The sequence below is a fragment of the Dermacentor variabilis genome, chromosome 2 (genome assembly GCF_050947875.1).
Source record: "Dermacentor variabilis isolate Ectoservices chromosome 2, ASM5094787v1, whole genome shotgun sequence".
Classification (NCBI taxonomy): Eukaryota; Metazoa; Arthropoda; class Arachnida; order Ixodida; family Ixodidae; genus Dermacentor; species Dermacentor variabilis.
The window spans coordinates 46,607,007-46,632,080 of NC_134569.1; the positions used below are offsets into that span (position 1 = coordinate 46,607,007).

At 43.6% G+C, this 25,074-nt stretch overlaps 2 protein-coding genes across 6 annotated transcripts in view; both read right to left on the bottom strand.

The window, feature by feature from the left end:
* The window catches only part of LOC142571771 (gamma-tubulin complex component 3 homolog), a 60,535-nt gene extending 43,280 nt beyond the window's left edge, over nt 1–17,255 (bottom strand). Inside the window, exons 1-9 of the mRNA XM_075680362.1 lie at nt 16,990–17,255; nt 16,878–16,923; nt 16,041–16,102; nt 15,905–15,972; nt 15,386–15,484; nt 13,060–13,186; nt 10,365–10,492; nt 4,988–5,176; nt 1,032–1,146 (exon numbers count right to left, since the gene is read on the bottom strand). Coding sequence (XP_075536477.1) covers nt 1,032–1,146; nt 4,988–5,176; nt 10,365–10,492; nt 13,060–13,186; nt 15,386–15,484; nt 15,905–15,972; nt 16,041–16,102; nt 16,878–16,923; nt 16,990–17,074 — 919 coding nt within the window. The 5' untranslated portion in view covers nt 17,075–17,255. The remainder of the gene's footprint in view (nt 1–1,031; nt 1,147–4,987; nt 5,177–10,364; nt 10,493–13,059; nt 13,187–15,385; nt 15,485–15,904; nt 15,973–16,040; nt 16,103–16,877; nt 16,924–16,989) is intronic.
* Nucleotides 17,256–24,444: 7,189 nt separating this feature from the next.
* The window catches only part of Mvl (solute carrier family member malvolio), a 36,671-nt gene continuing 36,041 nt past the window's right edge, over nt 24,445–25,074 (bottom strand). For all 5 annotated transcript variants that reach the window (XM_075680367.1, XM_075680365.1, XM_075680364.1 and 2 more), the window contains one exon: nt 24,445–24,868. In XM_075680367.1, coding sequence (XP_075536482.1) covers nt 24,864–24,868 — 5 coding nt within the window. In that variant the 3' untranslated portion in view covers nt 24,445–24,863. The remainder of the gene's footprint in view (nt 24,869–25,074) is intronic.

Below are 25,074 nucleotides of genomic sequence, written 5' to 3' on the forward strand. Positions count from 1 at the left end.
CTGGTGCTGCTGACTCAGCTACGGCAGCAGCATTATGATGAGAGCATATTGCAAAAATGCTCATGCAGTTAAATTTAAGTACAGACAGAAGAACCTCAGGTGCTTAAGAGAGGATGTGGTGTTTAAAATCACCTTTCTTATTTCTTCTTAGATTCTGATGAAAACGTGATAGAAGATCTGTTCAAAGAACTCTGTTTTCCAGAATGAGTGGTTGAGATCAGAAAATGTGTATATCTTCTTTATTTAAAACATATATTATTTTCTTGGTTTTCATATTTTATAAGGTACAACATGCATCTACATAGTCTACGAACAACTATAGTCGAATCATTAAAATTAATCTGGGGCCGACAACTGAAACTTGGAAATGCAACTCTGGCATTTCAGAGTTTACATCTTGACTGGCATTTGTACTTTTTCTTTTTTAAAGAAAAAGATTTACTCCTTTTTCAATATTCACTTTTCTGACCAGCCACAATCCTTGGAATGTATCCTCATCATGAGCTCATACAGCCCCACAGCAGGACAACGACTTCTCTACGATCAACCACCTATCCCCATCTTGCATCAGCAAACCTCACCCTATGCCTGCAAATTACCTACCGCATAGACTCATGTAAGAGCTGCACTTCATCAAAATTGTGAAAAAATAAAACATGGCCCTTATACGAGTCTATACGATAATCTTGTTGCTCTATCTAATCCTCTACTACCCATTACAATGTTTCTATTGCCTTAGCTCCCATTCAGTTATTCAAATAGAACACCTGTCATCTGTTCTATGCACTGCATGAACTGCCAAACTGCTTTTCTTCTGCTTAATCTCAACTAGTATATCAGCCTCCTGCGATTCGTCTCCAAGGCACACTGCTGTCTCCCTCTCTCAATTTCATGCGCACCATTTTACAATCCACTGCTTCCTGCACAGTCCTTAGCTACCTTTCGAGTTCATTCATCACAATTCAAGTTTTGGCCTTGCAGGTTAGTACTGACCAGAGCGCATCCACTGCTAGGATGCTCTTGATCCCTACCTGCACACAATTGCACGAGGTCACCCAGGAAACGATATCTGGTCATGGACTTGCTCATCCATGTTACCACTCGAGGCAATGTCAAAGCACCGGCGTTTCCTTCAGAGGGGTTCAGCTGTGTTTCAGAAAAAAGGCTCAGTTTAGTAATTATCTGAGTAACAATGGCCAAGAGTTAAAAGCAATGCCGTCAATACGGAATGAAAATGGTCTTCGATACTGGACACTAGCTACAGTATGGTCCACTGTTAAAGGGAAAATGCAATTAGTATTTTGCCATCGTGATTATCGCTGCATAAATTACAGACAGAAATGTATTGATTACAGCAGTTACTTCTTTCACATAAAAGATGAATAAATGTTCCAGTTTTACAGTCAAACCTCAATTTAACCAAATTTGCGATGTAACAAACTATTTTTATTTCCTGCTCTTAGTTCCATTGAAAATTCCACATTTTCCTTCCCAATTTAATGAAATAATTTCGTGACAGTTTTAATTTAACAGCATTTGGCCATCTCAAACACATACATGGAGCCCGTATGGCTGGTGAATCTAGCAAAAAGAAACTATAAAATGCCAGCCGAGGGCAAACTTATTTGCAAGCAGCCTTGAACACGAAAAGTTTGAGCGGCAAAAAGGTCGTTGAAGTGCATGGCCGGGACACAGTATGCAGGAAACAGTGCTGTGACACTTGTTGCGTAACAACTTGTGAAGGCCGCAGGGTGCGCAGCAGCTCGGAGCAGTCGGAGAAGACTAAGAGCTGAAGAGTCCTTCAGCGGAAGAAGGATGGGGAATGAATGTGCGGCAATCTGATCAAGCATGCGCTAGTGGAGGGGTTGCAGAAACGTATATCCCCCTAGCATGCGCATCTTCCCCTAGGCAGGCCCCGCACAGTATGTTGGGGGTAATCTTCAGCAAGTGCAAAGGCCGAGCCGAGGTGATTGGTGTCCTCATGCGCATTTTGTTCTTACATGTTTAGTGTTGGCAGTCACATAATCTCAAGTTTCTGAGGCACGATGAGAAGCGTTCTTGGTGATTGAGTGATCTTTGCCTGAGTGTGCGAGACACTGACAAAAATAGGAACCTAACTTCATGTAGTTGTCTCTTTGCTGTTGCCATCAATGCTCCGCCTTCCTGGCAAAACTACGTCTTTATTTTTCTTTTTTTATTATTTATTTTCTTTTATTTGGGGAGGGGGGGAATGAATGAAATGTTGCTTCGACTTGTCCCCGTGATTACCTCGTTGCTTTGATGCCATTATACATGGCTCGAATGTATGTGGTATACTTTCTTCTTTAGTTAGGAAGCCTGCCTTTAGGCACTCATCACTATGAGGCACACTATCTGTATAGTCTGTGGTAACACTGTGTGCATAGCTTGTGGTATACAGTAACACCCTGGTTATTCGGATTTCATCGGATTTCATGGGGCTGAATAAATCTACGAATTAAGTGAATGTTGAATTATCAAGAGTACCAAGAGAACAATAAACAAATGCTTAATACATTAACTCGATTTTATTTATCAAATGATTCAGCAAATCCTGTTTCTACTTTGCGCAAAAGCATTCAGAAGCTGCAATTCTCGTCATCTCGTGACTGATTAGCAGTTGCAGTGACGAATGCCTTGTGGCTTCTTTAACATTTCAGGCATGACACAAAGATCGCGTCTTCATCCAAGTCATGTTTTTCACTACCGCGTGCACATCCTGATTATTTTTTTCACCAGTGAGCTGGTCAGCAACAGATTGTCCATCTCACATTACAATGTAGCTGTCGGATTTGATGCCAGCGTGTGGGCCACGGTATCGCCTGCGCATTGCACTGAGTCAAAAGAAACTATTGCTTGCCACAACCGCCGTGAACGAAACAGCAGTCGCTATCGATGCAACCACAGATGGACGGCGACCACACAATTCTGAAGGCATGCAGCCAACATGCACTGAGTCAAAATGAAACTACTGTTTCCTGCATCTGCTACGGACAAAACTGTGGCTGCTATTGACGCCACAATCATGAATGCTGACTGCGCAGTTCTGAAGGCACGTGGCCAACACGATCCACTGCTTCGTTTAGGTTGGATGCTTGTGCCGCCTTTGCTCATTTAGGTCGTGCATTTGCGGTGCTCCACACTTGCTCTGCTCTTAGGTTTGCCCGAATTAACTGGCCCGCAGCCAAATACGTCCGAATTAATGAAAGTTTGATGCCATTAGATATTGCACATGTCTGCTAGCACCAGAGGATGAGTGAATTATCGTATTCTCTGAATTAACGGGAGTTCAATTAACAAGGTTTTAGAGTACTTTACCTAACTAGTACGTATGTTGCATAGCCAGTGCCCTTATAGATCTCTGTAATGTGTTCATGTTGCTTACTAAATACTCCTAATTATGTTTCCTCTGAAATCACTTTCTGATGCCACTGTCTTGGAATCAACAACTGGTACCCCTTTAGGATTTCTTTTACTGCAATGATAGTGCTCACAATGTCGAAAACAGAGCCCAGCTTCGAAGTGACAGCGATGTTAGGTTAAGGAGAAATATCACCACACTAGGACTCTTCATTGCTACAGTTACAGTGGAACCTCGATAAACAGAAATCGCTTAAACGAAACTGACTCTTAAACGCAACCCCATCCACATGGTTGGTTGCTTTTGTATTCATGCAATTATATTCAGCTTTGCCTTTCAGTAAATGGAACTCCTGACAAACGGAACCAATTTCCCTGGTCCCTTGTAGTTCCATTTAAAGAGAGTCCATTTTAGTTCCAAATGACTGTCATAACAGTTGAAGAAACATTCAGACAACTTCCATGCAGCTACTTGAAGCAACTACGGAGACTATGCAAGGTACAGCAGAACCTCGTTCATACATTTCGGAGAAAAAAAAACGACCAACAACGTGAGCAAAAAACGTACTAACCAGGAAAACATACTATCTGAAGTCACTTAAAAAATTGGCAGACTTAATATAGTTGACATCAAAGTAATGTGAAGCATTGCACGAATCGTTGCAGCACAAGATGCCAGCCCTGACGCACACCGAGCTCGCGGGAGTCGAGTGGCCCAAGGCTTTTCCGGCTTTGGCAAGCTTACGTTTGCATTCAAGTCCAGCCTGGGTCTGCAGCTTCTTCAAGTGGGCCATGGCATTTCGGCAAGAAGTTTTGACGTGCCCACTCGGCACGAATCATAACGAATCATTGCAGCATGAGACGCTGATGTGCGATGGAGCTAATGTGCCCAAGCGACCACTGTCATTCAATCACACATTGTTGTTTTCCTTTGCAAAACAAAAGCAAGATCAAGCTTGCGGGCAACAACGGAATACAATACCTACGGTGCAACCTGAGCGAAACGTAACGCTCTCTACTTGCCACCTGCAACATGAAATGGCAGCGCGTTTGGGCTATCACCTTTTAAAAGGTGCAGTATGCTTCCAACGGCACTACGACACATGCACTGTGGAAGACATAGGTGAAGACTCTTATCGCAATAGGGAAGATATTTGCTGATACCAGAATAAGAAACCAAGTGTGCGCGGACATTTTCTCGTGAGACGCGCGGATCAGTACAGCGGGGAAGCGGCTGTCGGGAGCAGCTACTGTTTTCTATCGCGCTCGACTCTTGCCTTTTCTTGTTTACATGAGAACTAGCGGCCAGAAAACATATCAAATGATTGCAGTTTGGCGATGTTCTGAACACTAGTGCCAAAGGATGGTGCTGTCCGGGAACGTATGAACTGGTAAAAAAGGAGAGTAACTGTATTGGGTCGTTTTCAGTCTTCTCAATCGCGAACGCAGGCGCTAGGAAATTATACGAAACAGGATCGTATGAACAAGGTTCTACTGTATCTTGTTTTGTAGTGCAGGGCTATAGATACATCAGAGGCCAAAAAAATTCATTGTGGTCAACAATGCAAAACAATGTTCACTTCTGAAGCTTAGCACAGTAAAGTGGCACCTGAGCGTCGAGCAGTGCGAGTATTCGGTAGTATTCCGCCATCTCAGCCTGCAAGGCTCCCACAAAGGCCTCACACAGAAGCCCACGTCTCATCGTCTCTGGTCGGCAGAAGCCATCCACCAGGATGCGCAGCCGCCCGAGCACAGCCAGATTCCGCACAATCTGCCGTTGTGGACCCGAGAGCTGACACTGCGCAACATTCACCAGCATACTTTAAGTGTGTGTCTAATGGAAAGTTATGGCAAAGGGTAAAAAAACTCATGCTGGTATCATCCACAGAACCGTGCTGATGTTGAGTATTCTGTTAATTGCAAACCAACCCTTTTGGATTTGCACACAAAAAAAATGGGTGGCAGTAGGGGAAAGGAAGGATTGCTTAAATTTGACTCCAATTTGGGCTGTAAGAGAACACACAGATGACAGAAAAAGACAAATTTTTAGCTTTGCTACATGTGCAGATAGATTCAAAGGTGCAAAATGGCAAGTGTGAGTGCCTACTCTCCTGTAATAATTAAGTGTTTTACCTAAAGCGTGCCTATATAATTGAGGAGTCCCCACAATGGCTCAGTGGCTGTGGTGTTGCACTACTGAGGATTCAGCTGAGGTTTTGACTCTTGATCACAGGTACTGCATTATGCTTTAGACCATGTACAATGACTTAGGTGCATACTAAAAAACTCCAGGTCATGAAAATTCATACAGAACCTTCAACTATGATGACCATATAGTCCAGAATGCTTGTTTAGAATAAAAGGAAAAAGATCAGCCACTTTTACATGGTTGAAAGCTTTCTTTGTCTTTGTAGGTGCTGCTCAGTAGCAAAGTTGACCGGAGGAGGTTGGATACAGAAGCTGCAGCTGTGACCCAGTGAGTAGAACACTTCGCTTGGCTGCAGGAGGTGCGTGGTTCGATCCCCACAGCCGGACACCCACCAGATTATAAGATGGGAGCAAACCATCCCCAAAACCAGATGTCCGGCTTTCCTGGGTAGTGCTGCTTGTGAGAGGTTCATACAGACCGTTATGCTTGCTGTGCAAGAAGCAAGACAAACGGAACAACCAACAAATTGAAAAAACGAAGTCTGGCGGTCCCATGCAGCCAACTTCCGAATAAGCAGTGCCCTTCCAAGTATCTGGAACTCCCATATTTACCGAGCACCTGGCTGGGAGCACGCTAGTACCCGTTTTACCGGTTGGTGCCCGGCGGCAGCACTCGTCTGCCTCTCACTCAACTCGAATTGATGCTCAACTATTTCACTGAAGCTGTGGTGGGAGAAGGGGCGCGCAGAGGCCTTCATAAATCTCTATAGGGCCCCATTTCAAGATAAAAACGTATATAAGCAACCGAGTGCAAGGTCGTGGTATGTCTATACACATTAGAAAAAAAAATGGCGGGTTTCTAGCGGTACCAAGATTCGAACCTAGTACCTACCGCATACGAGGGAGACACTATCATTTCGCCACCACTCTGGTTTTGCTGGGGGGTCATGAGGTTTGGCACCATTACTGTACAACCCTACACATGTCTGAAGCTTACAGTGCTGTTTTGCAGTGACATAAATGAAGAACTGAATTATGAGGCTTTACGTCTCAAAGCTACACCAAGACTATGAGGCAATGTCCTCATGGAAGGCTCCAACAAATTTCTAACACCTTTTGTGAAATGTCAACATATGGGTATTTTTACGTTACACCTATATTACGATGTGGTAGGAACAACCAATAACCGCATGAAACAGCACAGTGCCGCAGCCACTAAGCCACTGCGGTGAGTGAGTAAATACGCAAAAAATCTGGACAATACTGCCAAGTGGACAGCATTGCAGGTAGAGCTGATATGTTAAATTCATGGTTTCATTTCAGCACATTTTGTAACAACAGTACATTTCGCTGGTTTCTATCACACTTTAAACTCGGTCTGCAACGATTTGGAGCCCTCTTGAGATTAGAGCCAGGAAATGCCTGCCCCTGCAAACGTTCAGCTGCTCCCAGATAAATCGGAGGGGCCACATAATCAAGATTCTGTTGGACCTCGGCTGCACTACCTTGCTTGCTCCAAGGTAAGAGCGCCTCCGACTACTCTGAGATTGAGTGCGGCACACTGAATGAATAAGGCCAATGTGTTCTGAGTGCTCACTTTTCACCAGCCAAATAAATGTAAACCACCCCGCGAGAGCACTCTAGAGTGTTTGAAAGCTGCCAGTTGAATGCAACATCATCTTACTGCTTCTGTAAAGATCGTCACTCCATTCAGGTTTCATCCGGTTGCTTCCATGTTCCAGTTTCAAAGCGATGACGAGCCGAATGGCAGTGGCTCTTGCTTGCTCAAAATTGGGGGAATAAGCATGGCAATTATTTACAGGCCTAGTTTTGACAAGTTAAATCAGAAGTGATGCTTTCATGCTTTATTTTTCTTGTTACCTTTAGAAATCAAAAGCGATATATTTATTGTTCTCTGTCACAAACAGCTTGTGTCCCTACGTACCCTCCTTCCCATCCGTTCTATAAGGGAGATGTTTCGGTCAAGAACCTGCCCTACGGCCCCTTTTGCTGCATTTCTTTGCCGCATTCGTCTCTTTTGTTTCTTTTCCTGCTACTCCACACCCGTCTCTACAACAATGGCACTATTGAGGCATCGCCCTTTTCTTAAAATTAAATGAAAAATTAAATTATGGGGTTTTACGTGCCAAAATCACAATCTGATTATGAAGCACGCCATAGAGGGGTACTCCGGAATAATTTTGACCACCTGGGGTTCTTTAACGTGTACCTAAATCTAACTACATGGGTGTTTTCAGATTTCACAACCATTTCGTAGGCTTATCGTTGTCGACCCAAGTCACAAGTCCACCTTCAATGTCTAGTCGGCTCCTGTATGCAAGAACCAGCAGATGGACAATTAGTTGGTTCGTACAGAATCTTTTTTTCCCTTCTGTTTTTCATGTATAACTTCGACCAGAATAGTGTGCGCTGCGTCGCACTATACGTAGGCCTAGTCCGGCTTCCCCATGTGGCGCAGGTAACCCATTCTTAGACATCTACATATAAGGCCATGTTTTTTCTTTTTTCTCACACACATAATTTGCTGTCTTCCATCTCGTAAAATAATTCACCTTTTTTCTATTTTTTTTTTCTCTCGTGTAGAGTTTATTTCTAAGCTCTTGTGTTATTTTGTTTTTCCTGTGGCGCATTCCGATCTTTTCCTTTGTTTTATGATCTCGCTCTGTTGTTTTAATTAAATGCTTTTGCTGTTCCCGAATACGCAAATATCAGTGTCCGCTTTGAGTTTGTCATTCCTCCATGACATCGCCACATGTGCACCTCGTGTGAGTCAACTGTTGAACTGAAAAACAAAATCATGGCTCACCACTTGGGGGCCTTTTAGGGTATCGCAGACAGAAGCCTGCAAGTCATTGCCGAGACACTGTCATGGGACACTGAGTGGCCTTACCAAGCGTGTGACATAACTGGCATCCACGACAGGAGTGGTCAACCATGTGGTGGTGTCAGCGAGGACTGACGGAACTCTTTAAGCACTCAGTGTGTAGCAGCCCAGGTATTTATATTAATTGTGCAGAGTTTTGTAACAATGGACAAAACGACTTTTGAGAAGCTCATGGAGCAGCGCAAAACATTGGGTATTGCAGGAAAAGAGCTTTAGGATTTGGTTGATAGGGGAAGGAACAAACGAAAAGAGGAGCACAATGCCGGGCGCGTATGGTTACAACGCACTCAGTATGAAATGCAACAACTTAGAGAACAGTCAAAGATTAGAATGCAGGAGATGGAAAGAGAGCTTAAGGAAAAGGAAAAATAACTTTTGGTGTTACGGCAGGCCACTCTGCAGTCGGACCAGAGGGTAGGTCTGGGAACACCAGACCAGATTGCGTAAGCCACAAGTTCATGCCGCCCTTTAATGAGGAGCGCAATAACCTGGATGCGTATCTTAGATGATTCGGGTGCGTTGCACAAAGACAAAAGTGGCTCCACGAAGACTGGGCGACAGCTTTAAGCCTCTGCCTGAGTGGCGAGGCGCTGAATGTTTTCAGCCGAATGGTGGCCTCAGATTGCATAGACTACAAGTTGCACAAGGCTCTTATGATCCGCTTCCACCTCAGCAAGGAGGCTTTCGTGAGAAATTCTTAAAAGCTATGCCAAGTAACAATGAGACACATTCGCAATTTCTCACGCACCCCCAAAATTTTCTCGAGTGGTGGATGAAATTGTCGGGCGCAAGAAATAGATACGAGGCTCTCCTTAAGCTAATCTTGAAGGAACAATTTCTAAATACTTGGGCTATACCCCTCGACCTGTTCCTCAGACAAAAGACTGATGCTTCAGTCACAGACATGGTGGCAAGGGCTGAACAATACACAGAGGTGCATGGGTGGGACAACTTTTTGGAGCGCGCTTCTACAACAGAGAAGTCCAAAACGCTTGCAAACCAGGCTAGCCAGATAGGCGACACTCCGCCACCATGCGAAATGAGAACCCAACAAGACAAATGTTGTTTCTTGTGCTCACTCTCGGGTCATACCGCCGAGAACTGCAGAGTTTCCAATGACGACAAGGGGGACAAAGGAAAATCCTGTGAATACTGTATAGACTCGTGTGAGGGCCGCAGATTTTTTTTTTCTCAGTTTTGACAAGGTGCAGCCCTTACACGGGACCGAACCTTTAGGTCAAAATTGTGCACACCCCAGATGTACCATTGCACCAGAGGTCAATGCACAGCTCTCGCCATTTAGTAGCGGCACTCGGAAGTATGCTTGAAAAATTCGCTAATGCACGCATGGCATCGGGGTGCCAAACGCGATTGCATCTTCACTGAAATATTTTTTTCCATATTTTGGGCTGCGAAGTTGGGGGTGCGGCTTCTACAAGGGTGCAGCCCTCACATGAGTCTATATGGTATTGCAGAAAGCCCGGTCATTCCAGTTGGGAGTGCTGGAAGAAGGGAACACGAAAGCTTGGCAGATCACCTAAAGAGTACGCAGCTTATTGCATTGAGGATAGATTTTTGGAACTGAAGAACAGGGAGAAGGTCCTCGTCGTCAACGCAGGGCAGGGTGTCCACACATGCCTGAAGAAGATCTATACATTCTCCAAACCCAAAAGCCAAACAAAGAATGTAAAAATGCAGTTCTGAGCTATAGCACTTTATCTTTATCCAGCCACCTCATTGCCTAAGAATGTCTGTTGACACTTCCTATTGCTGCAAAACATCACAACCGTAAACCAATAAATGCCAGTAGTGGCCTGCATGGTGAGTAGCCAATTACTAGCTTCTCAGTCAATAACTATGTATAGCGCACCCAACAGTAAAGCCACTTTCAGAGCTAACATTGCTACTGAAGGTATTGAGAGCCATGACTTACCTCAGGGTCAACAGTGAAACTACCCAGTGGCAAGTCATGAAACTGCACCAAGCTGCTGGAGACACCCTGCAGACAGAACAGCACATCCCGCAGAACCTTCTGCCCAACATGACTGGTCGTTCCAATCACTGCACCAGAGGAGGGGTAAGACATGATCCAACTTCTCACGTACATGTAACAAACCAACAGGCCCTTCGGGATCACCAAATGCTTGTTTTCTTTACATTTCTTTATTTGGCTATGCACTACAAGCTAAGCAATCCTCAGCTAAACACTACTGTAAAAAGAGAGAAAGAGATAGAGAGAGGGAACTGCAGCATTTTCTTTTCAGCTAGGCAGACCACCTAAAAAGTTTTTGACTGTGTATGCATGAAGAAAAAAATAGAGGCACCATCCACTCAATGAAAATGCCCACACTGTGTGGTCACCTGTTCAAATTGATCACCTGTGATTGACGATTTCCACTGCTGAATTAAGCATGTTGAAACCATTTCTCAGATATATAGTGCTGCCCAGTAGGTAGCCTCCCCCCCCCCCCCCGACCCCGTCAAAATAAAAAGCTTTCGCAATCAATTTTGGCTTTGTTTCTACAGCAAAACTGAAATTATTGACAGAACTTTTGGTAAACTGAGGCATGGCATTGTGGCAGAAATTTAGCCTTTGCCATTTCCGAAAAGAAAAGAAAAATGTGTGTAACTTGTGATTGTGGCACAGCAATATCAAACTTTTGTGATCAGAGCACCAGCAACAAGTTGGAAGACAAGAATACATTGTCAGATTGACTGCCTTAAAGTACTGAAGGGTTTGTAATTTAAAGAAATTGTCAGCAGCTCTCAGCTGGTAAGCTTAGGTTTTGGCTCCATATAGTTTTAATCCTCTCAAGCACACTTCAAAAGGTCTGCTGCAAGTCCAACATGTAGAACTGGGCATTATTGCGATATTTACAAAAGTTTCATTTTCCTAGAAGTGTCAAACTCAACTAGTTGCTGCTAAGAATTAACACCTTAACTGCTGATGACGAGTGAACTTTTTATGATAAAAGTTCTGATATGGAATTTTGACACAAATATTTCACAATGTCATTTTCTAATTTTTTAAAGAAGAACAGTAAAGGATTTGCTATAGACATTCCTGGTGTGACGTTCTTTAGACATTAATGGCAAAGTAAATGTAAGTAAAAGAAATGTGCGCTTCTCATAAATATTTAAAAATTTCTCATGGCGGTTAAGGGGCTAAGCTCATCCAGCAGCTACTGGGGCTTGACAGTGAAGGCCACAAAGGCCTTCCAACTCAAAAACCAGTATCAGACCTTAAACACCAACCCAAGAAGATACAGTAAGAGGTGAAACTGCAAGCTGCGCTATTGGAGGACGCTTAAGCTTTGCCATTAAGAGTGGAATGCAACTGCATTCAGAGATCCCCGACTGCTTCTCCCGCATCCCAGCAACTGCAGCTTATGTAACCGCAATGTTTACCGACAACGCTGGCGGCGAACGCTATGCACGAAGGAGAGTTCGCTGGTAGAAGCGCGGCCTCTCGCATGGGTCGATCCCGGAGGTAGCGCACAGCCGCGGCATAAAAAATTACATAATTTTCAGGTTTTTGTTCTTGTTTTACACATTTAATATTAAGTCTAAGAAGATTTAACATAACAACACATGCGCTCTCAGTGGTTTTTTTCATGACATTTGTTTGTGGGCTGTCATTCTCAAAATTCCGAGGAATAGCTTTGTCAAGAATGTAAAGAAAGGTATAAGCAACTTCAATGATAGAATGATGCGGCAATGTAACCCGCATATACCGCATGTCATACAGCAAGGTGTGGCATATACATATACCTAATATATACGGAAATTTTCACTCACAGACAACTTCGCCGACACTGGATTTTCTGCGACACGAGGCACTTAACACTATGGCATTAAAATCGAACATTTGTTGCCAGTAATGAACAGTCTAAAGAAGCAGAGGAACTGCTTCACTGCATGGCACATGCATCAGAAAGATCTTTTGTGTTTTACATGCAAAGAACACCTATCTGCTGGACAACATATTTAGAGAACTGCCCTCAGGACCATTTATCAGTGAAATTTTTGTACAAAATCTTAAAGTTTACTTTTCATATCTTATTACCTTTCTTTAAATGGCTGAAAAAATGTTGACTTGAAAACACTTCCTTAATTACCTAATAGTGTTTTTGCATGTTATGTATTTCAATACACCAACATTTCCTATACCTTATAACGCTGCATTACATGCTAAATCTTTCTCTCTGATGACAAAAAAAAATTTTTAGACAATCTAGAAATGGGCATTTACCGGTGGTAACAAAAGCGCTAGTCACATGCCTTCAAAAAGTTGTCTTTATTATAAAAAGAAGGAAAAAGGAAGCAAGACGTTTAGCTTCCAGTCTCTACCAGTATAGGACAAGTAACTGACCATCAGCATTGCAATGACAAAAACGTCATGTGGGAAGGGGCCCACATATTATCTATATGGCTCACAGAACCTAAGAAGGTTGAAAAAAAGCCCAGTACAGGTACTTCTGCTCTAGCTAAGCCAAACGAAGTTTCATTGTTGAACACTAGATAGTCTTGGCATTCGAAGACCTCAAGAATGAGTGCCTTGAATGATGTGAGTGTTCACAGGGCACTGTGACAGTCAACCCACTGAAAACAAAGGCAGGGCCACATGCCTTGGGTGCGGCCTGCTGATGCTGAAAGCTCCTGGGTCACCTCAGCTGCTGCACGACCTACGTCAGGAGGCCAGAACTCTGGGCGTGGTGTAGGCTGGGACTGGACACGTCTCAGATGGTAAGTTCCCTAGAGAAGTGAAGGTTATCATCAAGCTTCAACAAGGAGGAATAGATTGTGCTTTCATATGAAACCTTGAATCGCCAAGCCAGAGCTGGCTTGGTCTACCAATTTGTACCGATACTGTCAACTGCTTCAATCGCTATGAACAAGTGACACAACTCTGCTCATTCCACTCCCTACTGCTAAGTTTGGGTGCACATGCATATTATTTTGCAGTTTACATTTGTTTTGCTGGCATGCGTTGAGATAATATTATTAAAGACATTTATGTATTGTCAGAAAAACTGCCCTTTTCAAAACATGGTTTGTTTGGTATTCAATGTTTTCATTTGAGTACAAATAACAGAGCGTGCACATTCAATATTTTTACAATGAGCATGCTATGTGAAAACTCTTGGAGAAGCAGGAAAGAATTTGAGAAACCTTTGGCAGTTTATCAAATAAAAATTTTGGGCTTTAAAGTATTACATCAAGTCTAGTTCTAAGTCATAAAGCCCAAGCCAATATGGTGGCAAAGAATGTCTTATGTGTGCAATTTTCCGCAAGGCCTACAAGAATGGAAGGAACTCGGGTTGGTGTCTCTTTCATGCTAATGCAATTATGATAGCCTCACTCTGCCATTACTTGAACCAGCCTTAATTAGTGCTCCACAGAAAACGAATAAATTCACTTTGTCCAACTTCTGTGTTTTGTCATGTTCTGCATTTGCTCATGGTTGTGGCGCACGACTGTCAGCATTAACGTGGATTTGCACAGCTGCTAGTTCTCACAGTCAAGAGCTTGGTGTAGCCGGGCATATGCCTGCAATGACACATCTAAAAAGACATGGATTACATTCCTGAGGCAATATACGCACCCCACAATCGGATCAACAAAGTTTTCATGCAGACTGGCATTTATTGGCACCTTTTGCTGCAACTAGTTCAGTTCAATGAAAAGTGTCTAAGAAGCAAAGCACCCCATTCCCTTATAAAGGTCAATCAGCCAAGAGCTCACGAAGTACTTTTACAGGAAACTTTTCAAAAAGGTCATTCGCAAGACAAGTCAACAAAAGTTTCATTAGAAGCAGAGTCAAGTGATAGTATATGTTTGCAACAGTAAGAAGCTTGGTATGTTGTGATGGCAAGTGATTGCGGAGTCGCGAAAGCAGTTCAATGCATTCCAACAGATCCAAATGCAAGGCTTTACCTAACTGTGTTTTGTAATGAGGTTTCTTTTGCCTGATGATCTGATTGATCACTAAGACATAGCCCGACTTTGAAGTATTTCATAAAAGAGAGCACTGATTACCCTGGCCTACCCCAGCCCTTTGGCATGTTTGGGACATTTGTGGATGGGCATTTTCATACCTGACCTCATTGGAATGAAGTCTGTCTGACTGAGATTTGAACTTGTGCTCAGCAGAACACCGCAGTCATTGAGCCATTGCAACAAGCCCTTAACAAGAGGGTGCCTGCTAAGAGTATTGCCTGTCTCACATAGTGCGATTTCAAACTTGCAATTTTACAGGTGTGGTAAACACGCCACTTCGTGCATTCAATTTTTGTTTTTAGGGATGAATTTTTCTGTAAAATCGTTCATACACCGTAGACGGGGAACCAATAATAACATGATCACTAGGCATGCCATGGTGACCTGCCAGCTTTTTTTTTTATTAAAATTCTTTTATTTGGGGGCGGGAGAGGATGTAGTAGAGTAATGAGTTCGAACATGAAAAAGTTAATTAATTCTAGGGTTTTATGCACAAAAACCTTGATATTACTATGAGGCACACCTTAGTGGGGGACTCAGGATCAATTTTGACCACCTGGGGTTTTCTAATATGCACCCAACGCACAATACACGGATATTTTTGCATTTCACCCCGATCAAAATGCAGCTGCTGTGACCGGGATTTGATACCTTGCCCTTGGGCTTAGCAGCACAACGCTGAAGCCACTACGCCACCATGGCGGGCAAACACGAGAAAGCTTCACGAGTATTTGTTTCACCTTGTTTGGACTGAACAAGCCTATGCCAATAACAATTCAGTCTTCCACTAGGCGCTCGCAAGTGGAAAAATCGAAGTTGCTGCAAATGGTACATGCGAAATAGAATTATGGAAAGTCCACATGTGTGAATATCACAGTGCAAGATCACTCCATGTGAAACAAGCATAAAAGAAAGGTCAAGTGCAGCACGTCTCAAAATGCAAAGCAAACCCACCAAGGTTGGTCGTGTTGTCCCTTGGTGTTCCCCAACATCCTGCAGGGTAAGGAGAAGCTTGAGCAGAGATAGTCGTCTGGACAGCACTCCATCTAGTGCCTGCATAAGGAGTCATAAAAAGATATTCAGCATGAATTCATATTTCTGATATCATACTCCATCCTATCCATATGACAGCCAAGCATTTTTGTGCAATGCCTTGCAACACATTTTAAGTATCAGCATTTTCATCAGCATTTTGCTTTTGATGCACAGTCTTGGCATGTATCGTTGCGCCGACAGTGTCTGAAGGCGCAATACTACAAAACAACAGGAACATGTTCAAGGTTGGATTACTGCAGACCTGACAAAGTTTACAAAACTGAAATATGCGCTGTGCTTTACAGACTGACAGAAAAGCAAGCAATGGCAAGAAATGCATATTCTGAACCTTAAAAAAGAGAAAAAGGGGTACAGGAAAGAGCAGGTGTTGCAGAGAAGAAGGTGAAACAGGCATGAATTGAACGCAGGGTAACTCACCGGAGATCGAAGCCTTCGGTACAGGTCAGAGAACCGGACTGCTTCTTTCTCCTTGTGTTTTCTTATAACTGAAAAACAATAGCCATTATCAGAAATGCAAGCAGTAGTAGCCACGATTCAGCAGGACTGCACTTACAAGACTGGACGATCTGCTCTGCCGCTCTCGTCTCATCTTCCTCTTGAGAGCTTTCAAATGCGCTGCAAGGAATGCAAAAGCTGTTCACATTTTACCTCAATCCTGTCAACTACTAAATGTCTGAATGAGGCACTGCATTTCTCATTGGCACAGACAACACTGTGCTCTATGTGAAGAGCAGGGCGCAAAGATCAGGACAGAAGAACACAAATGACAGGACCTGCTCTTTACACATTCAAGCATGAACCAACTAGCCAAGCAAGAGTTTTACTTGAACTGTGCTCTAGTTGCCTGTGGTTCAAATGCAGTATGTACGCAACGATCTCAGTGCCTTCCCTACACGAACGCACTTCTCCAAGAAGGTGGCTTCAAGGTCGCAAAATAATCGTCAGTATGCATAAACTCATCCCTATCCGAGTTCAACCAGAACTTACGACAAGTAACACGCAACTATTTACACGCCACTATTCCAGAGATCCGAACGCACTAGGTCAATCATTGTCCATGACGTTGATAAGGTGTTTAGTCCCAATGCGTAGCACAACCAATTGCCAGAACATGCGCGACAAGAAGTTTGGTAGCAATTCGTCAATCACTGCACAGCGTTAATGTCGCAGGGATTCTCGTACGTCGGTTAGCAAATGACACTTGCATAACCACAATAGAGCAAAACACTACAGCCGCCGATCACTATCAGACCTAGTTCTGAAGAGGGCCACGAAGTTTTATTTAATCTCAGTCCTTGGTGGTTCCAAGTGGAAGAAAGCAGTTTAGAAGCGTCGACCAAACATTTTACCAACTTCTGAGACAACGAAAGTAACAGGAGGCAGTATTTACCATCCAAGAGCCGCAAGAGTACCCTCGTAGAAACTGTGGACAGAATCTGAAAGAAGGAAATTTTAGGTGATTGCAATTGCACGGCGAATCGTTTTTTCGCCAAGGAGAATACCTTCAGGAAGTCCAGTCAGCTGCACACACAAACTGTGCCACAGCTTCGCAATTTCTAGCTCTCCACCGAGTAAATTCATTTCCATCAGCTCTGTCAAGCGCTAGGCCGCCAACGGTAAAACTGGAAACGTCTTGCCATGTCAAAGTTATTGTGCCCGCTGGCAGTTTTAAACACCGCGTAAACCGTAAAACATTTTCTACATTCTACCTACGATTTTACGGCATTCGCGCGCAGCCATGGAACGACTGACAATTTGGATCCGAATGGCTGAAGTGTGGACTATTGGCTTATAAAATGTTGGTTAGCGCACAATACATGGCGTCCATGACGTAATGACGTGCTTTAGTGAGCATCGATAACAAAAGCATAGTATTCTGTAGTAACAAAAGCATAGTTCGGATTCTGTTTTTCGGTGGGGGCCCATGCTAAGAGCCTTCGCTGGGGCATGAATTTGACGTTCCTATCCGGGGGGCTAGCACACTTCCCCTCGGGACTGTTGCGCGGGGCCATCATAACGCGCGGTGCAGCGTCTGCAGTGCTTTCACGAGGGCCTCAGGTGCAACATTAATTTTGAATTATGTCGTTGCCGCTTTCTACGTTTGTCAGTACCCCTGACACAATATTTACAACAATTTTTTTCGCTTTAAATCAAAGTTCTAGACCTCTAAACCCTAAAAAAATTGTGACAATCTTGAGAGAGGTGTAAACCATTTTACACACTACAGATGCAGTTTCGGTACACAGTAGAAACGAAACTGCAACTGACTGTTACATTACCTATTATATTGCCACGGCGCTGCGAAACTTCTCAGTTGGTTCTTTATTCTATTACTATATTTTCTAGAATTTCGTGGTACCGAACCCTCATTTAAAGCAAAAAAAAAAAGGACTTTAAAGGTTTTCACGTGGTAACTGAGCAGGCAAATGGTAGCCCACAATTTTGCTGAAGCACTTCCCTGTCCATTCCTGTAAATTTTTCTTGCGATAGCAATTACATGGACACCACACACTAATTTTCGCCGTCAGCATCGCCGTGATGTTCTGCATAATTTTATAGAAATTGTGGCTTGATGTGCGCTTGTCTACTCACGTGCAAAAGGGAGAGGGGCAGTGAGGAAGGGTGCGCGCGGTACTGTATCAAGAGCGCACCAATTGTGTGTGTGTGTGTGTGTGTGTGTGTGTGTGTGTGTGTGTGTGTGTGTGTGTGTGTGTGTGTGTGTGTGTGTGTGTGTGTGTGTGTGTGGAGGGGGGGGGGGAGCAGGTAAGTACGCGTCTGCTCCTCCGGATCCTCCAACCTATAAAACCCCTTGATAATTTGAAAGTAGCGACACCATCCTCCTCACGTACGGCGCTTTCCTCCTCGATTTTCCTCGCCCGCCGGCTGCGCACGGCACACTTTTCCTCCTGGGCTCCCGCGGACGGACCGCAGGATTCTATGGAGGCGTGTTATTTTGGGCCAGTTGCGCGCCCCAGTGGGGATGAACATTTTGAGAAATGCTAATAACAGCATCGATAATGCTGGAGCCAACGTTTATGAGGAGGTTGGTTTTTTCTTAAAGCCGTATGAATGGGGTATACCGATGTAAAGGGAGCTTTGAGGCGAGTTCTATGCTCCAGACAATTTTTTCTGCCACATGATCAGATGCTTTACTTCGTGCGTCTGATCTAGTATTGCTTGTGACGTACACATCCCTTTTTTGTGTGTGGCTTATTAAGCGAAAGCCTTAGACCTCTGCTTCAAGGTCCCATTGTAAGCTACAGAAAATATCACGTGACCGAAGGAAGGCGGGAAGTGAACCAAAGCATGTGCAGCCGCGTATAAGAGATATGATTAATGATTAGCAAATTAATGATTGATTAGTGATTGGATTAATATGAATTCGGGTGTATTAAGGAGGATTAAGGTGGATTAAAGTCGATGAAGGTACATTAGGGTGATTGAAGGTGCATAAAGGAGCACTAGGTTGGATTAAGGTCGGTGAAGGTGGATGAAGATGCGTTGAGGTGCATTAGGACGATTATAGTGGATTATGGTGGATTAAAGTGCATGAAGAAGGATAAGGGTGGATTAAGGAGGATTATGATGGGCTAGGGTGAATTAAAATGAATGAAGGAGAATTAGGGTGGATCAAGGAGAATTAGGGTAGACTATATAAGGTAGCTGAATGTGGATTTGGGTTGATTAAGGTGAATTTCGGACGATTACAGTGGATTAGGGTGGATTAAAGTGAATAAGGAAGCATTAGGGTGGATTAAGGAGGATTAAAGGGCATTAATGAGGGTTAGAGTAGATTAAGGTCGATGAAGGTGGATTAGGGTGCATTAAGGAGGACTTTCGTGGATTATGGTGGATTAAAGTGAATGAAGGAGGATTAAGGTCGATGAATGTGGATTCGGTGGATTAATGTGCATTAGGAGGATTATGGTAGACTAATCAGTCTTAATACTCAATGAACCTTAATTCACCTTGGTCCACCCTAATGCTCCCTTATCCACCTTAATACTCCCAATCAACCTTAATACAACCTAATCAGCCTACGTCGCCCCTAATGCACCTTTGCCTACCCTATACGGTCTTAATCCTTCTTTATCAACCCTAATCCATCATAATCCGCCTTAATCCTTATTCATGCACCTTAATTCTGCTTAATAGTCCCAATCTACCTTAATACACCCTAATCCACCACTATCAAACCTAATCCAGCTCCATCGCCCCTAATCCACCTTAATCTACCCAAATCGGTCTTAATCCTCCTTTATCAACCCTAATTCACCTTAATCCACATTAATCTTCCTTTATCTACCTTAATCCTCCCTAGTCCTTGTTCATGACCCTAATCCACCCTAATTGGTCTTGATACCCTTTCATCAACCCTTCACCTTCATCCACCTTAATCCTCCTCCACCCACCTTAATACTTATTCATGCATCTTAATCCTTAATGCGCTCTAATCCACCTTAATCTTTAATACTCTAATAAACCTTAATCCTCCCTAATCCACCTTATGTCAATCACTAATGATTCATTAATTAACTTGGATAATCATTCTCTTATACAGGGGTGGACATGCTTTGGGTCACCTCTGGCCTTCCTTGGATCACGTGATACCTCCAGTTTACAACGAGATTTTGAAACATAGAGATCTAAAGGCTTCTTATCACCTCATCCACGGGTACACTTCACGCTCATCACCTGCAATACCACTATTTTTTCAGGGCGCAAAGCAGAATCTATAATGCTGCACTTCCGAACAAATAACAACAGTTAGCGACGTGCGAGGTGATGGAGCCACCCCAGAATATTAAGCATACTGAGGACAACCGCAACAAAAACGCTGGTGAGCAGGCCGGAAGAATGAAAAAAAAAAAATGCAGCATTACGGGATGTTTTGCTACGAGCTATAAGAAAGACGCCTCAGCTCGCAAACAACGCTGTTCTTTGTCGGAACAAAGTTATTTCGGCCAATGTCATGCAGCCACTGCTTCCTGCGCAAGCCATCACGTTTTCCTTAATGGTATCATAAAAACGGCATAACCATCTGCAGGCTTCTTGCTGCAGTTATATGCGCAAGAGCCCGGCATAGCACTAGCACATAGAGCAGGAAACAGAGCATACAACGTTCGCTACGCCGAGCTAACGCGGCGAGCCAGCCGTGCTCAGGAGGAAAATGGCGCGAACGAAAATAAAAAACACAAGCAGAACTCAAGATCCGCGCGTTTCCAAGGGCAACGGCGGGGAGACCAATTGTCGTGCAGAAAAACGGGGGCAAAACCGCAAAACAGGTTGCCGTGGGGGAACACGCAAGGGGCGAGGAGGAGGTGAGGAGGTCGTGCAGCGGCGGCAGAGTTCCAAAGAGTGTCAAAATTATCAAGGGACTTTACTCCAACCCAGCCGTACGCCGCGCCCTGCTTTGAAGGCACGATGTAAGGCTTGGTGTGGAGCTAGATTCACGACTGTCCTTTCTCATCCAGGTGCACCGCACTATGGCCAGGTCCTACCGAATGCTTGCATTTGTTAAGCACAGTAATGCTGGCATGCCACCCATTGCTTTCCAGCTGCTGCACACTGTCTTGGTGCTGCCCATCCTGGAATATTGCTCCCCCATCTGGCTACCCAAATCTGTGATGGTTCAGGGTCGCCTTGCTAGTGTAGTGTTGAGCTGCCTATATTTTCTATAGCTGCAGTACACCAAGGAACCAACACCTCTGCTACACACATCTCGACTGATGCAGTAGATCGATTTGCTTCCTGGCAACCTCTTCTATCTCGAGTTCAGGCTTCCAGAGTCTGCCTTCTTTGCAGACTTCTTGCTCTTACAATCAGGCATTAGCGGGCACACCACGGCTGAACCGTCGCAGAAATTGCCTTGAGCCCCTTCTCTCTCGAACGGAGAGGCATGGTTCCTCGTGGATGCCGCGTGTTGTTTCATTGTGGCGATGTCTTCCACCAACTATTACCAGGACATTCCCTCCCAAAATCGAAGAGTTTGGGCCTATAATGAGGGCTGCACAGCGATTGCTGTGACAATCCACCTCGCTCCTCCTCTGGGCAAGTATTCTGTAAGAGTCCACCTAGTGGACGTGTCTATTTTGTCTGCTGTTGAAGTGCTTACTGGCTGTGGCACCTCGCTGCTACAGGTGGACAGCCCAGCCCAGCCCATCCAATCGGAACTTCAACAGCAGACGAAATGGACATGTCCACTAGGTGGACTCTTACAGAATACCTCCCCTGCAGGTTTAGTGCTACCCCCATGGGTTCCAAGTTGGGCACACAAAGCACTCCAGTTCTGCCTTTTGCGATCTTGTATGCCTCAACATGCCCCCTCCAAGTGCAAATAAAGTATTATTATTATTATCATTATTATTATTATATAGATACTCTTAAGGTGTTATGTGGACATGTTGCAATAAATGGCATCGCGGGCGCGTCCAGATAATGACCTTTACGCTGCCCTTAAACAAACCAATGTTCATAGTGTCATTCAGTGAAAAATAGTCGCTACATAGTGCTGAAAAGTAGAACTAGAGGAAATGGTCTCATCGCCATACAACTGGCACGTGTGTCCACTAGCTTATTGCGCACAGAACTGGCACAATAACTGCACAGGACTGGTTTTATCGTCGTCAGTGGCAGGGTGCCAATGGTTATGCAAAGGATAAACTTGAATAGCATGCCAAAAGTATTTCTTTTTAGCAACTCCTAAAACAGTCCTTTCTGTGACTTCACACAAAACCATGCACATAGAGACAAAGGTCTGACAAAGGAACACAGTCACGTCCTATTATTCATAGTACAAAACAAGAGAGCGCAGAAAACTATGCTGGCACAGCAGACATTTCCCATAGAAAGGCACTGCTGCCTCTCAGGCGACAAACCTATGATGGGAGAGTCATCTTGTGGTGCTGTTTTGAAGTAGGGGACATTATCAGCCCTTCCTGCAAGGCGTGCTGTAGACACCTAAACAGTATATCTTAAACCATGCTTGGAGGTCATCTCGGGCAGGGGCAAACGCTGGGCAAGACAAGATGGCTGGTGGCTGCATGTGCACTGTCCTTCCGTGCCTAGTGCCTGGTGGTTGCATAATCTCAAGTAGCAGAGATGCGGTGAAGGGAAAGACAGCAGAAGCATTCGCTTCCCTTGGTTTGCACTCTTGATTACACCAGCATTGCAACAGCACGTTTGTGGTTGTCAAGTGAGATTGGTTCATGTTTGCCTGTACATGAATGGCACCAGGCTTACTAAAGTAGTAAGCGAATGTTCACTGCACTTATACGGCAGATAAAACTATGAACCTTGCATCGTGCAGTTGTGCAATGCTTTTCTATAATGTACTATGGCCTCCAAGGATGGTGGCCACACGATATAGAAGTCATGCCGCTAGAAATACTTGGAGTGGGTGGAGCATATGGTGGGCATTACTCTGTGCAGGCACAGAGGTGTAGTGCTCAGCTGGTTCGGTTTCTTATTCTATGTATGATTACGTGGCATAACATGTTGGGAGCTACATAAAGGAGGGGAAGACCGTGAGGGCTACAGACATTTAGAAAGATGCATTCCACACTTTTCAGGTATTCCAGAACATCCCCTTTAATGCATTACCTGAATAAAAGTTCTGGATGGGCCTCTGGGCTAATGTGAGGAAGGGAAGGGGAACTTGGTGCTCTCAAAAGGCATGTTGCGAGGAGCAGGGTCTGCAAGTACTAGTGCAAGAGCCCAGCTTTCCTGGAAAATGTCAGGAGACACTTCAGGGCCACACAAGAATCCTCTAAGCCATGAGCCAGTCAGATACACTCACGGTGGCTCAGCACCCCTTTTGAACCTACCCAAGTGCTTTTTTTTTTGCACTGTAAGAAGTGGCCAAGGTTCCCAAATATCACGTGTTTGCCTACAAGTCTAGGTTATATAAAACACGAGTTCATAATACCCACCATTTGCTCAACAAGCATGCACATGCTTACAGCCTGTGCTGTTTATTTGAACAACCTTTGATGATGCACTGTGCTTACTATTGTTGCATTTGTTCTCAAAGTTCAAAATAAGATTTTTTTGTTTGCCTACATAGTTCAATAGAACATCTAGCATAGTTATTTGCTTGGTTACGTGCCTCCTCCCCCCTCCCTCCACACACACCAATAAAATTTTATAAAGCTGCCATCATGTGCACACCTCACCCCAGGAGAAGCAGGTAGCTGTAGAACAAATGAGACTTTTGTGCATTTCTTAGCACTACTGCAGGAAGACAAAATGCGAGATATACAGAGGCAAATGCATTTGCATATGAATACTTTTGTGCAACCAGTATATATTTCTGGCAAATCTGCATTAAAGCAGCTGCATCACACATGGTTCATCTATGGTATTTTTGTTTCTATACTGCCCCCACATTGCTCATACCAGGTTTCATACTTCATACTTGCACTGATACAGTGACTGATGCACAGCTCTGGAATAATTTTTAGTTTGAAACATTCTGCAACTATTGTTAGTATGAACAGTTCAGGAAACTGTTGCATTCAATGAAACCAACTGCACTAATGAGGCACCAGGCTAACAAAATCACCACACAGACTTCAAATAATTCTTAAGTGAATTCTAAGTGACCTGAAATGACTTAGCAAGGATTATGGCATATTTTGTTGCAAGCAGTAGACAGTTAAAAACATGTCTCAGAACTGCAATAGGAGAATAATGAGCATTAAGCAAGGTGAGACAATGTCATGAAAGATTTGTGTAAGATAAAGTGATACAGTTAAGGTCAAATAAATTTGAAAAATTTTCATTTTGTTACCATGATTTTAGACTTGAATTTGAATCACTAATATGACAAATTATGACAAAATGTAGTGCTTTGAGACCAAAATGGTCATTGAAATACTAAAGTATAGATTGACAAAGAAACAAAATTGTACATAACTGCGAGGAAAGTGTAAACAAAACACACAGAGCACACAATCTTTTTTTAAAAACATCAACGTCATAAATTTATTAAAAATAACTACATCTACACAATTCCATGCTTTATTAAACATCCCAACTAGCAACAACTGTACTAAAATAGTAAGTACCATATAATATTGCAAACTTTTTGTCAAAATAGCCTTTTCATATGAGAACACGACAGTTTACTTTATTGACTGTACACAGTATTCCTGTAGTTGCATAGGAATGCTGCTACTAATAAATATTCTTTCATCAATGATTTGAGTCACATCGATAAAATTGTGCAAATAGATTCAAGTCGCAGATCATATAAAAAGGGCAGCATGAAACCATGCTGTACTTCGTGGCTGTTGTTGAAACGCCACCAACACTCTTCAATGCAAGTTCAACAACCTAATTTGTCCATTCATGGACGCATCGATAGAGGACACAATCATTCTGGAAGAGAAGAAATAAAATAATGAAAGTGCACACATCGTAATCAGAAAAATATAAAAGCACGAACAGAAAGTGACAACATATGTACAGTGGACATAAAATGTTTACGGATCATGAGATCTGATAAAATGTTGAATTTCCAAGCAGTTTGTGACTGTTGGTAGTAAAACCATACAACATTATGCTTCTTGAGCATACTAGGTCAC